Source organism: Chlamydotis macqueenii, chromosome 20, assembly GCF_036417535.1.
Source record: "Chlamydotis macqueenii isolate bChlMac1 chromosome 20, bChlMac1.mat, whole genome shotgun sequence".
Lineage (NCBI taxonomy): Eukaryota > Metazoa > Chordata > Aves > Otidiformes > Otididae > Chlamydotis > Chlamydotis macqueenii.
In genome coordinates, this window is record NC_141575.1 from 12,113,960 (window position 1) to 12,127,492 (window position 13,533).

Below are 13,533 nucleotides of genomic sequence, written 5' to 3' on the forward strand. Positions count from 1 at the left end.
GCTGTGAGTGCAGCAAGGAGGAGCTGGAGACTTGGGAAAAGCGTGCGAAAACGTACACGTGGGCAGATGAGAACAATCAACGACTGTCTTGTGTTTGGAATTTGCCAGGTTGTTACCCAGTTTTCTTTCACTGTCTTTCCCACCATCTCCCACCTTTCTGGGCGCTCTCTGCTCTGGGTGATGGAGGCCGATCTGTCTGTCTGTGACTCCTGGGCTCAGAGGCTGTGCGTGGGCAGCCTGCGCCGGGGTGAGAGCTGGCTGAGCCCAAGCATCCTGCATGCCCCTTCTGGGGAGGTTTCTGGTCTTGATATGTCCCTGAAAGAAACTCTTGGATGCTCAAGGACTGTGCTTTCACAACCAGAATGAGAGTTGCAGCCTCCATCTGGAGGAGTGGCCCTTTCACCAGATGATATTCATCTCAGAGAGAGGGAAAGAAAGAAAGGGAAGAGGGTAGGCGGTGAGTAGAAAAAGAGATACCACTCCAGGTGGCTGCTGGATAGTCCTGTGACAGGGCGAGCAGAAGACGCCCAAGGAGTTGTCCTGACATGAGCTGCCCTGAGTTGCCCCAAAGAGTTCATGCTGGGCTCCGCTGTCCTTTACAGCTGATTTTGGTACAGGGAGGCTTTCCCAAGCCAGCAGCTCTCCAGGCAGAGGGTTGTGTCTCACCAGTGAAACCCCTGCCAGGGAGATCCCTCAGTGACGCTGGCCTGTGGCGTTTGTCAGCAGAGCAGACGGAAGGAGCCCTGCGAGCCCAGGGACCATTTCAGGGGCAGCTCCTCTGGTCAGAGCTCAGCATCTGCCCAGGTGACTCCTGGAGCACTCTGGAAATGCACCTTCCAGGGGTGTCAAAGGAGGGAGCAAAACAGACTCTGCTGTCGGAACCACGCATCTTCCACATGTGTGGGGCACCAGCCTGTGGACCTCAGCCTAGCTCACACTGGTTCCCAGGGTCCTTTTTGAATCTCAGAAGGTTTGGCTCCTCTTGTCTGCTGGACTTGAGTTTTCTTTGAGCTTTTTGGTTTCCTGGGTGGGAGCTGGGTGGAGGCCCAGAAAGGGGATGGGATGCTGAGGTGGCCCCGGAGCCCCAGGCTGAGGCATCCAGTCCCTCGAGTCCAGGAAGGTTCATGCGTCACTGCTGGTGAAATCCCTACCCAGGAGGGCTGGGAGAGGCAGGGATATCCTGAACCAAAACAAGCAGCCAGTATTGCAAAAGCACGTTTCACCTGCCTTGTCTTCCTTGGCCACGCAGGAGGGGAGAGCCTCGCTGTGCGGCAGCTGCCCGCTCGGCCAGGCCAGCTCAGGCTGTTGGTGCCCAGTACCAGGGTGTAGCACCTCGGTCAGGATGCCTAGATGGAGAGGGGGACCACAGGGAGAGGGAGAGGGGGACTGTCAGTCGGTGCAGCCAGTTCATCCACTGTTTCTTCCTCTCCATCTTTCCAACTCATTGGCAGTTATGACCTGGACATGGCGAGCAGAGCCCGGGGAGATGTCACAGCCGTCACCTCTGCTCACAGAGCCTGAATTCGGCACCGTCCTCGCCGGCCCTCCTGCCAGGTGGGCAGCCGGCACAAGGCAGGGATGGGATGACGATGCGCTCGCCCGGCTTTGGCCAACCGGCTGCGCGTGTGCCGTGCGGGGGCACCCAGCGCCTGCCTGGGAGGGGGCTGATTCACACGGGGCACCGTGGGAAAGCGCGCCCGCCATGGCTCCCGAGCGCTGGGATTGCTTCAGTGAGGGTGCAGCCAAGATCCATTTCAGAGAGGGCAGAGCAGATGGAGGCTGGGGTTTACCAGTGACTAAGCGTGTGCTGGCAAGGGCTGCCCCAGCGTGAGAAAGGCAGCGCTGCTCCTCCTCCGAGGTGTGCCCGCTGCTGCCCTGCCACCCGCGCCCTGGGGGCACCAGGGCACCCCGCCATGCCACAGGTGTTAGTGGACCGGGCGGTGCCGTGGGGCGTGCGGGGGCCGCAGCCTCCCGGCCCCCTCTACACCATGAGCAGAGACCCCACAGCTCAGCCCGCTCGTCGTCCCCAGGGCAGGGCTGGGGCGTGGGGCAGGAGCTGCTACCCCCACCCCCAGCTGAGCACAGGGGCTGGGGAAGGCCTCATTGTATTGCAGGGGAGAAGCCAAACCTTTGGCTGTTGGCTCGTGGCCCCTGGTCACAGCGGTTGCAGCCCCAGCCAGCGTCCCCGGGTGCCACCCTCTCCTGCTGTCTCACCATGGCAAAGATTTTTGCCTTTACGTCCAACCCCACTTCATGGTGGCCAAGACTGATCCTGCCACGCTGGATCTGGGGAAACCAAACCTTCCCAAGGAGGACAGACACGTCCCTGCCCCAGCAGAGACGCTCCGCACTTCCCTACTCTTAAAACAAAAGCAAGACCCACACAAAAATCTGCTCCAGGTCCCTGGGCGGTGGCACTGGGACACGGAAGGCTGCAGGGAGCCGTGTCCCCAGGTAGGAGCCAAGCATCGAGCCCAACGCCACCACCAGCCCCTGCATGGCAGCTGCTCAGCCTGGCCTTATTGAGGTGCCAGGCTGCCTCGCTCCCTTCGTCTCTTCCAGCTCGTTATGGCAAGGCATTAAAAAAAATTAATTGCAGTTTTTCATTACAGCTAATTGGCACTGCTGCTAAGTGGCTTATCTGGCTCCCGAGCCCGCCCCATGTTTTTGGGAAGCTGAGGGTGGCGAAGGCCCCAAGGCTGGGGAGATGATAGGTTCAGAGCCTCGCGGCAGCCCCGGGCCAGTGGGAAATGCCAGGCCCTGGGCTGCCGGGGTGTACCGGGCCCAGGGGGTGGATTGCCCCAAGGTTACAACAATGCTGAATTTTAGAAAAGCAGTGAGATCTGCCCGAGGTCACGCCATGTACCCAAGCAGGAGCCACGAGCCCTTGCCTGGCGTGGCCGCACCGCTGCCCAAACACCGCGGCAGGCTCCAGGCCGCCAAGGTGGGGTGTTAAGGTGGATTTGGTGTTTGTGATGGAGGGGAAGGGACCCCAGGCTCACACGGGGTGCACGTCCGTGTCTGGCAGGGAGGGCTGGCGAGGAGGGGGCTGTTTGCCCCACGGGCCCCCGCTGCACCCGTCCCAGGTGGCAGCTTGGTTTGGGAGCTCTCTGACAGCGCAGTGTAGCCGGCGCCCGCCGTGCCCAGGAGGTGCCACCCCACGTCTCCCCGCTGCCAGGCCCACTGCCCTCCCCAGCGCACAGCCCCCTGCCCTCTTGTTGCTGTCACCAAGCTCAGCCTGGTCCCCGGAGCTGCCGTCACCTCTGCCTGCCTCCTGCAACCGCCCAGATCCCAGCAGGCACCCTGTGAGCCGTGCCAGGGCTCTGGGCGTCTGCCGGGGCAGCGGTGCCAGCGGCTCCACATCCAGCGGTGCAGGCTGGGGTGTCCCTAGCCCCAAAGGGACCGTCCCGCCGCATGGCGCCAGTGCCGACTCCACCGTCAGAGCTGACAGGGCTGGAGTGTGGCTGGGCAGCAGCACTGGGTCTGTCCCACGGCTGCAGGTGGCGTCTGCCCTAAAAGAAGGAGCCCATCTGCCTCCTTCTCTCCTGCTCATTTTTGGATCCATCTCTGCTCCTCTTCTCCTCCTCTCAGACATCTTTCAGGGTGGGTCTGGCCCAGCTGATGGTGGGCTGCTGCCGTGGCCACAGCTCAGCTGTTGCAGAGCTGAGGGAGGGGGAGGCAAAGGTGTGAAAAGGAGCCAATGAGCTCCGGTCCTTGTCAGTCCAGACTGCTGAAGCCTGAGGAGATCAGATCGGATGGTGTCAGCCGGCCTCCGCAGGTACCTGCGTGCGAGGCTGGCAGTGAACTCCCAGCTGGCATCTCTTTTCCACTCTGGTACCTCCAGTGGCTGATCTGGCCTTGCAGAAGTTCAGGTTCCCTCAAAAAAGATCCTCTTTCTGCTTCCCTGAGGTCTCACTCAGCTTCATTTCCCTGGGTTTGAAGGTGTGAGTGAGAAGGGTGCTGTGCCCTGTGCTGGGCAGGGGGTCCTGCTCAGCACCCTGCGGCATGGTGAGCCGGAGCAGTGCGCAGGGTCTGACCCACACTGACACGAGCAGGTGACGTCTCATGCTTGCTGTGTAAATCAGGAGATTGCTGCAAAATTCGCTTTTAAAAGTGATGCAGCGGCTCACACGTCATTCGGATGCTTTCAAGACATGCCACTGTGTCCATCTCGGTCTGTGCTGCTGCTTCACGGAGCAGCGCAGCTGCGGGGACCCTTTATGGCACCCTTTTATGGCCAAATCACGCCCAGGCCGGGGATCGTGCGCTGGTTTTGTGGAGGCTGCCAGTGGAAATAACCTCCTCCTGCAGCAGGGCAGAGCTGGGACACAGTAGCGAGCTCGTTTTCAAACAAATCATCCTCCCCTTGTCCTCCTTCAGGCGGCTGTGTGGGAAGAAGGGGCATCGTTGCACCTCACCGTGACCCCAGCGCCGTTCCAGCAAGCACGCCGCAAACCAGCAGAGCTGCTGGGGGCCCGTGCCAGCGCTCAGTCAGGAGGTGGAAAAATCTTTCTGGTTTCAACAGGCTTTGGAGCAAAGCCCCGGGCAGGGAACTTGTTCTGGTCGGTGGAGTTATGCACTTCTCTCCACGCTTGCCTTGGATGCAGCGTGCTCGAAATGCTCCGCAAGCAGAAAACAGTCCCTAAAAACAAATAGCTGATGAAAGGTGTTGCGGCACATCCCAGCACCCAGCTCCCATCCGAGCAGGGAGCGAGGAGAGGAGAGCAAAGCTTTCAGGGAGCCGGCTGCGATGCTCCTGGGCAGATTTAGTGCCAGTCGCTCCTGGGCGAGCGCGTTCGGCTGCCGGCCACGCCCTGGGCTCAGCCCAAGGCACCTGGCTGCGGGTGCTCCAGGGCAGTGGGGTTTGGGGAGCTCCTTGAGGGGTTTGGCTCCCTAGGAGCCAGCACCCAGCACGTGCAGGCACTCGGAGACCTCTCGGTGCATTTTGGCAAACCAAGGGTGGGGTAGAAGATGTGACTTGGTGCTTGCGGCACTGTGGTGGAGCCAGGCTGAGTGGAGCCAGCTGAGACCCCAGCGTGTTGCAGGGTCCACAGCCATCCTCCACGGCTTCTAGGAGACAAGAGAGAAAATATCTTGAAGCTACGGCTCAAATTTTGGGTGTCTGCTTGATGTTTTAAGGTGACAGTTGCTGGTGTTGTCTGGCATCGCGTAGGCCGGGGAGCGAGGACTGCCAGGGGTGTGCAGCAGTACTGGCAGCATGGCATGAAGATGTGTCCAAGCTCCATAAAGTGCCTCCAGCAAGAGGTCCCTGTGGCATGCAAACCCCGAAATTTGCATCAGGTGCTGTTCTGCCACCCCCCACGGTGGGACAGGCCTTGCCTCAGTTTCCCCCTGCCATGACACATGTGAGCAGGGGCTGCCCAGCTCCTACCGGGGGTGCCCAGCGCGGGCTGCGTGCTCTGGGCAGGCAGGAGACGCACGGGGAGCACGGCCGCCATCTCACCAGCCTCCCCCTCTCTCTCATCCAGGTCTGCAACTGCGACAAGTACCTGAAGATCTCGAGGGAGAGGATGAAGCAGCTGGCGGAAGGCAGCAGGCAAACACAGGGGGATGGTGGTGCAGGTAAGCAGGTGGGCGCTGATGGCTGGACCCCGGCCCCTTCCCTGCACTCCGGCCTGGGGCTCGCTACCCCGAGCTGGGGGTACCTCCGAGGGGGAGTGGGGTCCCCTGCTGCTGGGGACGGACCCACAGAGCTCTTCCAAGCCTGCTTCGTGCCTCAACGCTTGTGCACACCGAGCACAGCTCCCAGCCCTCTGCCCCGGCAGCCCCGTGCTGCCCTGCCAGGCGCTGGGATTGCCCAGCCCGGGGTCGGTGACATGCCAGACTGGAAATGCGCCCCTCTCACTGCTCCCCCCAGCCTGGGCCCTGCCTCCAGCTCTCACATACGTCGTCTCCTGTGCCTCAGTTTCCCCATCTGCTTGACAGGAGAGAGCAGTGCAAAGCAGCGGCTGTGGCTTTGCTAGGAACCACACGCGTGGTTCTGGGGATGAGGAACGTGGTGGGGTGGCTTTTCCCATGGTGCCGGCAGCCTGGGAGCACTGTGCTTCCCAAAAGGCCGAGGCATCCTCCCCAGCGGTTTCTCTGGTGAGGGTACTGGCTGTGTGTGTACCCAGCGACCAGCCGGGCCTGTTCAGCCAGTTTGAGAGTATGGGAAATAGAAATGCTGCGGTTTGCGCTCAGCCGTGTGAGCAGTTTCCCCTTCCCACTCCGGGATGGGGATGGAGCTGGGTGGGGGGGGGAAGGGGGTGTCTCATGGCAGCATTGCTCCTCCACACAGACTCTTCAGGGACCACCTTGCTCTACCCTTTACACCATCTCCGCAGTGTCCCATGTTCCTCTCGTGCCATGCAACCTCTCGCTGGGCCCCTGTATCCCTGGGGGAGCTCTCACGGGCGGGACCCCCGTCTGCTGGGCCAGGCAGGAGCCCTGTGCCAGCCACATTGGGCAGAACCTTGTCGGAGAGCATCTTCCAATGGGGAGCATCTTCCGAGATGGAGTGGTCAGGGACAGAAGGTGCCACAGCGTCCTCGGAGGGTTGGTGTTTTGCTGCAGTAGAATGATAAAATGGAAGCTGTGATTCCTGGGCGGATGGGCACAGATGGGCAGGTGGCACCTGACCCAAAGCAGAGGCCCTTGGGGACTTGCCCGGGGGGGGGGTCCCCTGTGCCCTGGGACTCCAGCCACCCTAGGGTTTCTATTTCTATTTAGATTCTGTCTGGGACTGCTGGGATTGTGAGCATCAGCGTGAGCTCAACTAGGTTGTCCCCAAAATGTCCCACTTTTGTGGAAGAGAAAGAGGGGAAGGGTGTGATGACAACGTCCTGCCATCGCTTGGCAGGGACAGCAGTGGGGGTGGGATGGGATGGGCAGCCAGAGAAATGGGTTCATAAGGAAAACCTCAGTCGTTCCCCGATTTCCTTCACATTTTCCTTCTGGAGGGGGCTGGTGGTGGGGGCCTGCTCTGCCCTCAGCCGTGGCCCAGCTGCCCCCAGCCACTCGCACACCGAGACTGGCCCCGACTCCACAACTCCAGCCCAGGCCATGTCATCGCACTCGTGCCACCACACGCGGATTAACCCGCAGGACCAAAGCCACATGCTGCTGCTTGGCAAGAAAATGCCCTTTCCCTGCTCCTGCTCCCAGGGAAGGAGGGAGCCTCCTCCCAGGGGGGCTGCACCTCCCCGGGAACCAGCAGACAGGTACAATGGGAGCCACGATTGCGGGGATGGGCCCGGACCCTGCTGCCTGTGGCCGCCCACACACTCCCAAGTCCCGGGGGCTGGCTGCAGGGTTGCTCGTGTTTTGGCTGTGAAACTTGGGCCAGTGCTGCTCCGTTTGGCTCCCAGATTTTTATGGCAGGGCTTCCAAGTGATGAAAGGAAAATTATTCATCCTCTAGCAGGTCACTGCAACTTGGACCTAGGACTTTCCCAGGTTTTGGGGAACATTTTCCCTGACATTTGCCCTGCATGGGGGCTTTGATGGAAGGGCTGGAAATCATTTCAAGCCTGCACAGCTTTGCCCCATGGTGCCTTTTTCCCAGTAGGATGCTCTGAGCAGTTTGGGTGCCTGGAGCTGGCAGGGGATGGGGCAGGGAGAGCAGCGCTGTGGGTCACCGGCTGGTGCAGGCAAGGCCTCGCTGGAGGCTGCTGACAGCGCCTGGGCTCCCAAATGACCCGGAGGGAAGGGATGTGTCACGAGCTCTCACCTGGCTGCAGGGAGCTTCTTGCTTCCTCGGTGTGGCAAAACCAGCTGGCACGGGGCCCCAGCGCTCAGCAGGTGCTCTGCCAGATGAAATCCGGTCCCTGGGAAAGGTGAGGATGGAGCGCATTCGATCTAGTTACGATTCACCAAACAGAGGACTGCTTTAATCATGAAATCACCCCTTGCCATCTGAAACATTTTGCAAAACATGAAAACAAGTGGTCTTGCTTTTCTTTGGGCAGTGCTGATCACCAGGCATACCTCTGCGCTGCCCCGGAGAGAGGCAGAGCAGGGGCAGCGGCCAGGGGCACTCAGGGACCCTGACACAGCACCCTGAGCAGTCCCAGGCTGGGTGAGCATCCTCCCTGAGCTCCCAAAGCTGGTACTGGAGACCAGTGGCTCTGGATTTCTTTCCCTTCCTGGCCCTTGGCTCCACGGCAGAGCCCAGGGGAAAGCCAGCCGAGGCAGTGTGCAGGCAGGCAGGAGGAAAAGCTGTGAGACTGTGGTGGGCAAGGCTCTGCTGTGGCTCTGAGCTGGGGTGACACCAGTGCAGTGCTGGTCCCTCCTGCACAGCCACCGCGCTGAGCTGAGGGCATGGGCTGGTGGGACCCCCTCCCCTCGGCCAGGGGCTCCCGTGCATGGCGGGAAGAGGCTGCTGCCTGTCCAAAGCCTTCAGGCTGGATGCAGTTTTTTTCCTGCCATGTTTCCCTGATCTGCGGCATTGGGCTTTGCCATGAGCATCGCACCCATCCTACTGCCGCCTGGGAAGCACAGGCGATCCCTGTGCTGTGTCCCTCTTCACTGCTGCTGCACAGGACCCGGCGTGCGTGAGAGGCCGAGGCACCCTGGATGTCTCAGGCTGCTCTGCTCCTTTCTGCAGGGGTTGCACCCACGGACCCCCCCAGCCTTCACTCCCAGACCAGGCAATTCCATGCGTTTAGGCTCTCTTCCCTCCAGGGTGCAGCGGGGTCACAGGAGCATGCTGACGTCTGTCCCTGAGCGGAGCAGGAATGGGGACCAAGGAGCTGCAGCGCAGGGCTGGGACTGGGGGCTGAGGTGGTGAGACTGGCCAGAAACACCCCCGGGCTCAGCTGGGCCACACTTCGCCATCTCCCCCTTTTCCAGAATTTCACTTGCTCGTTTGAAACACCCCTGCCGGGCTGGGAAGCCGGTGATGGTTTCGTGGCTGTGGCTTTGCAGAGCCTGACGTCCACCCGCTGACAGCAGGGTTGTGTCGAACACTCCCCAGCAAGGAGCTAGGGACCGTTTGGTGCTCCTGCCCGGAGCCGGGCACAGTTTTCTCCCACAGGGGCACAGGGAAGCGTCTGGAAGTGCCTCTTGCCTTGAGCTCGTCCTCCCTCCTCCACCCTGGGAACATCTTAAGATGGTGGCCGGGCTGCTGCAGCGTAGGTTGCACAATCCCAAGTCCTTTGTCCTTTGCTTATCTGCCTTATCGAAGAGGAAAAGATAACCAGGCATCTTCAGGGCCCTGCAATTCAGTGTGTTTCTCAGGCTCGTAACTCCTCTTATCGGGTTCCATCTCTCACTGCGGCAAGGTTTCCCATGCACCTTTGTACTCCAAGAATGCTCCCAGGTCTGCTTGCAGCCTTGTGTAAAAGCCTTCCCGATGCACGCTTTCTCCAAAACACCTCAGCCTTAATTGCCTAATTATGGACGAGTCTCCTGTGTGTGTGGTTGCGATGACAGCTGGGTGCGGCTGCCGGGCTGGGAGAAGGGCTCTCAGCTTGCACAAGCACTGCCAGACCCCGCACGCCTCTCGGGAGGCGGTGAAAAGGCTGCGGTTCCAGCTGTGGAGCCACGGGGTGAGCGCCAGGTCCCAGCCTGCGCCAGCCGGGACAGGCGCCTGGCTTCTCACCCCAAGGCCTTGGTCTTGGCTGGGGTGACGCAGAGGGACCGAGGCTGGAAACCGGGCCTGGGGGGCAGGATTTTGTGCAAAAGTTTGGGTTACCCGATAGCACCCCGACACTGAAACCCTGAGGGTGCCCAGGGCTCACACGTGGAGACAGGTCATTTCCAGCCAAATCAGGGCTGTGTGGTCTGGGAAAGGGGAATGGGCACGGGTTCAAATGAGGATTGCCCTGATCCAGCGCTGTCCCGGCTTCCCAGGCCCTCCCATGCCCCCATCCCACAGTGGGGGGTCCCAGTAACACCGACGCAGCAGTCCTGCATTGCAGCTGACAGAATAGGCTGTAGGGACCACTGGTCACCAGTGTCATCACCACGGCGGCCTTTCAGCGTGACCCCCGCGCTGCCAAGGGCCTCTCCATGGGCAGAGGAGGGGGCGCGTCCCCCCACCCACCAGCAGCCCCTGGCAGCGGGGTGCGCGGTGCTGCGGCTCCTGGCCCGTCTCTGCCTTCCCTGGGCTCTTCGGGCCAAAGTGTTTGCGCACCACAGCCCGCCCGGTGCAATAGTTCCCATCTGTGGGGCTGAGCTGTGGGGTCCCCAGAGGCTGCCGTGCCCGTGGGGCACACCCCACTGGCTCTGTGCCCCCCGAGCTGAAGGGCCTGCTGGTTTTCAAGCACCGGGAGCCATGCAGCGACCCAGGGCATGAGATGTAGCTTTGCTGTGGGTCTTCCCACCATTTGAGGGAAGGGGATCCCTCCCGGGCCAGCACGGAGTCAGCCGAGCTCTGGGGTGCGTGGCGGCAGCTTGGGCACGAAGAGGGCCTGCTGCAGGGGTGACAAGGACGTCTCCTCGGCTGCAGAGTGGGATCCCACAGCTGTGAGTGGCCTTGCTCAGCCCGGGGAGGAACCTGATGTGGAAATAAGCAGAACTGGGGTCCTGCTGCATCCCCTTCCCCCGAGCACGGCAGGTCTCAGTGCCAGCCGAGACGTGTCCACGGGTTTGTGCTGTTTCCGTGGGGTGTTTGTTCCCATGGGCGGGCAGAGCTGGCGATGTGGTGGGCAGCACGTGCAAGGGCAGAGTCAGTTCATGGCTCGTGGGGAGGGCAGGAGGGGAGGGCTGTGTGCTGAGCAGGGCTGCGGGTCGGGGCCGGGGACGACCCTTGGTGCCCGTGGAGCTCGACGGCACTGACACGTGTGGGTGCTCAGCCCCGGGGTGCTGGGGGGCTCAGCCCCCCTCAGGCTCTGTCATCCCCAGCGTGACTCAGGCAAGGCGGGTAGAGGTGAGTGAGAGGGCTTTTTATTTTCAAGATGTTTTATAATGGGATTATTAGTTCCCAAGAGGTGTTTCGAATTGATTCGGTAAGGAAACGCTTTCATTTCTCCTCCGCAGAGATGCAGTGGGAGTCCAGCCTTTGGTGCAAACCATGGCAGAGCTCTGGAAGCCGTAGATCTGAAAAAATCCCGGCGCGCTGGAAGGATGCACTCGGCTCCCCTCAGCCCCATGCACCCCACATATTCCTCTTGCCCCATCTCTGGCATAACTGCAGCGCGAGCCAGGCTGCAGCCACGCGGGACGGGGCTCCGCCGGGGAGGGATCTGCCTGTCTATAAAGGGAGGAACAAAAAAAAACCTCCTTCAAAAAATCCCCCCTTTTCCCCAGGAAAACCCTTTTTTTTATCGGGAGGATCTGACCTTTTCCCAGCAGTTCTCACTGCGTGCCCGGCTGGCACTCTGCGCCTGGCGCCCAGTGGCCCTTTCACTGCAGCAGCGAGGGGCGCGCAGGCATCTTCAAAAGCCCTGTAAAGAATTTGGTGGGAGGGGGAGAAGGGGTTTTACAAGCTCCCATTCAGAAATGGTCACTTTGAAGTGATGTAGCATTTTCAACCCTTTGAAGAGCCACAGTTAGGAGGGGGCTGGTGCAAGCGAAAGGCAAAACTGCTGAGTGACCATCACAGCCTTTCTCTCTCTGGTCTTTTAAGGGGTGAACTTTTCCTCCCTGCCTACCTTTTTCTCACGAGCCCAGAGGGATGGGATTGGGATATTTGGGGCACGTCACGCAGAGAAGGAGGGGGTCTGCGGTTGGCTTTGCCCACCAGCAGCTGATGGAGCATGTCGGAAGGGAGAGCAAATTGCCTGGGATCTCTGCAGGAGCATCGAGTGTCTGTGCTGTGCGCTGGCAGGGCTGGGGGGCTGCGAGGCTGGGCTGGGGAACTTTTTAGGCTCCATGGTGGGGAAAGATGTTGGCCATCGGTGCTGGCTGCTGGCAGTGTTGCTTTGATGACGGTGCGTCCCCGGGCAGGCCAGGAGAGTTGTGGGGGTCGTGAGCACTGTAGACAGCTATTAATGATGGGTTTCAGTCAGAGCTGCAGTAAAGGCCTCCCTTGCTATTTGCTTGCCCCAGAACGCAGCCCAGAGGGGCACAGCCCGTCTCAGAGAGCAGCCTTGCCCAACCTGTGATACGGAGACAAAACTAGTGCACCCAGTACAGCAGCGGCACTGGTGCAGTTACCCAGACTGGAATAGCTTCCAAGACCATGGCAGACCCCGCTGCTGTCCAGGCAGCAGCAGGACACGGCCCAGGAGCTGCGGGAGGTGCGGGGCGGCTGCTGGGGAGCAGGAGACTGCACGGGGGCCGTGGTCAGGGAAGGCAGTTGGATGCTGGTGGCCACCTTCTCCCAAATTCATGGGATGCTCCTTCCCAGGATGCCGGGCAGAGCCTGGACTCCCTGCAGGAATGACAGGCCCCTCACAAGGGTCATGCACGGGGCTGAGCACAGACCCCGCGCGTCACACCAGTGCCTGATCTGCTGCCACTCTCCCTGCAGGCTGCCTGGCGAGGAGGGAGGAGAAGCCCCGCCAGCGCTGCGATGCTGCTGTGCCAGCCTGCGACACAGCCCAGCCCAGTTACACCCCACACGGCGAGTGGCTGGCGGAGCCGGAGCAGCGTGGGGCGTCCACGGCGCTGGTGGGAGGCACGATCCTGCAGGTCGCCGCCATCCCCCCTGGGGTGCTGGACAAAGCCGAGCTCACCGACTTCTACTGCTGCACCTGCTGTGGGAAGGTGTTTTGGGAAGGGTCCCATTTTGGACGTGTTGTCTCCCAGTTTCAGGATGTTCTTGTCGCCGCTGAGGATGAGCAGAGCATCTATAAGCTGAACTGAGGGGGGACACAGGGGGTCCGCAGCAGGACGAGGACCACGGGGATGCTCCTTGGTGAACCTCAGCAGGTTTCAGGACATGGTTTGTGGTGCAAGGCTGGAAGGGGGCTCTTGTTTCGGGGTCCGCTGCGGAGGGGACTGTCACGTTTGTTCTGATGGTTTGTGACAGCCTGAAAATACATGGCCTCCGTGAGATCATTAAATCAGAAGTGGCTGGGAAGTGGACCCTTGGCTTTGTTTCTGCCTCCCTCCAGGCTGGGCACAGCGAGAGGGTGGCAGAGCTCTCCAAAACGCCACCCAGGCAGTGCCGACCCTGTGGCACCCATCAGGTCCTGCTCTCGGGCAGCTCTCCTGGCATTCCTCCAAGGTGATGGGTGAGCACAGGCGTGGGGGGTCAGAGGGGGCTTGTGCGCTGCTGGGCAGCCACAGGAGAACCTCTGGGTGCACCACGATGCCCACTGGCACCCGCGTCACCCCACGCTGGAGCCGGAGATGCCCCAGCAGAGTCAGACTGGTCCAAAGAGGGGTCCCATTGGTGCCAAAGCTGCCTGCCAGCCTGGGGAGTGAGCAGCATCTGCCTGCTCGCCGCCCCCTGGTCCGTCAAGCTGCCCCCATGCCCGGGGCTCTGCCAAGTGCCAGCAGAGCGTGAGGTTCCACCATCACCAGGAACCAGGGGCCAGGCAAGGCAGGGAGCCCAGCTGGGTTGGTCCCACAGCTCCGGGCATTGCTGCCCGATGCCTCGCGGCCCAGGGACAGACTTCACCCGCTCCATCCTGCAACGGAGGAG

General features: G+C 61.2%; 1 protein-coding gene across 2 annotated transcripts in view; it reads left to right on the forward strand.

The window, feature by feature from the left end:
* EXD3 (exonuclease 3'-5' domain containing 3) overlaps positions 1–12,971 on the forward strand; it is a 285,931-nt gene extending 272,960 nt beyond the window's left edge. For both annotated transcript variants that reach the window (XM_086763462.1, XM_086763466.1), the window contains 2 exons: positions 5,490–5,583; positions 12,415–12,971. In XM_086763462.1, the coding sequence (XP_086619588.1) occupies positions 5,490–5,583; positions 12,415–12,749 (429 nt within the window). In that variant the 3' untranslated portion in view covers positions 12,750–12,971. The remainder of the gene's footprint in view (positions 1–5,489; positions 5,584–12,414) is intronic.
* The last annotated feature ends 562 nt before the right edge of the window (positions 12,972–13,533 follow it).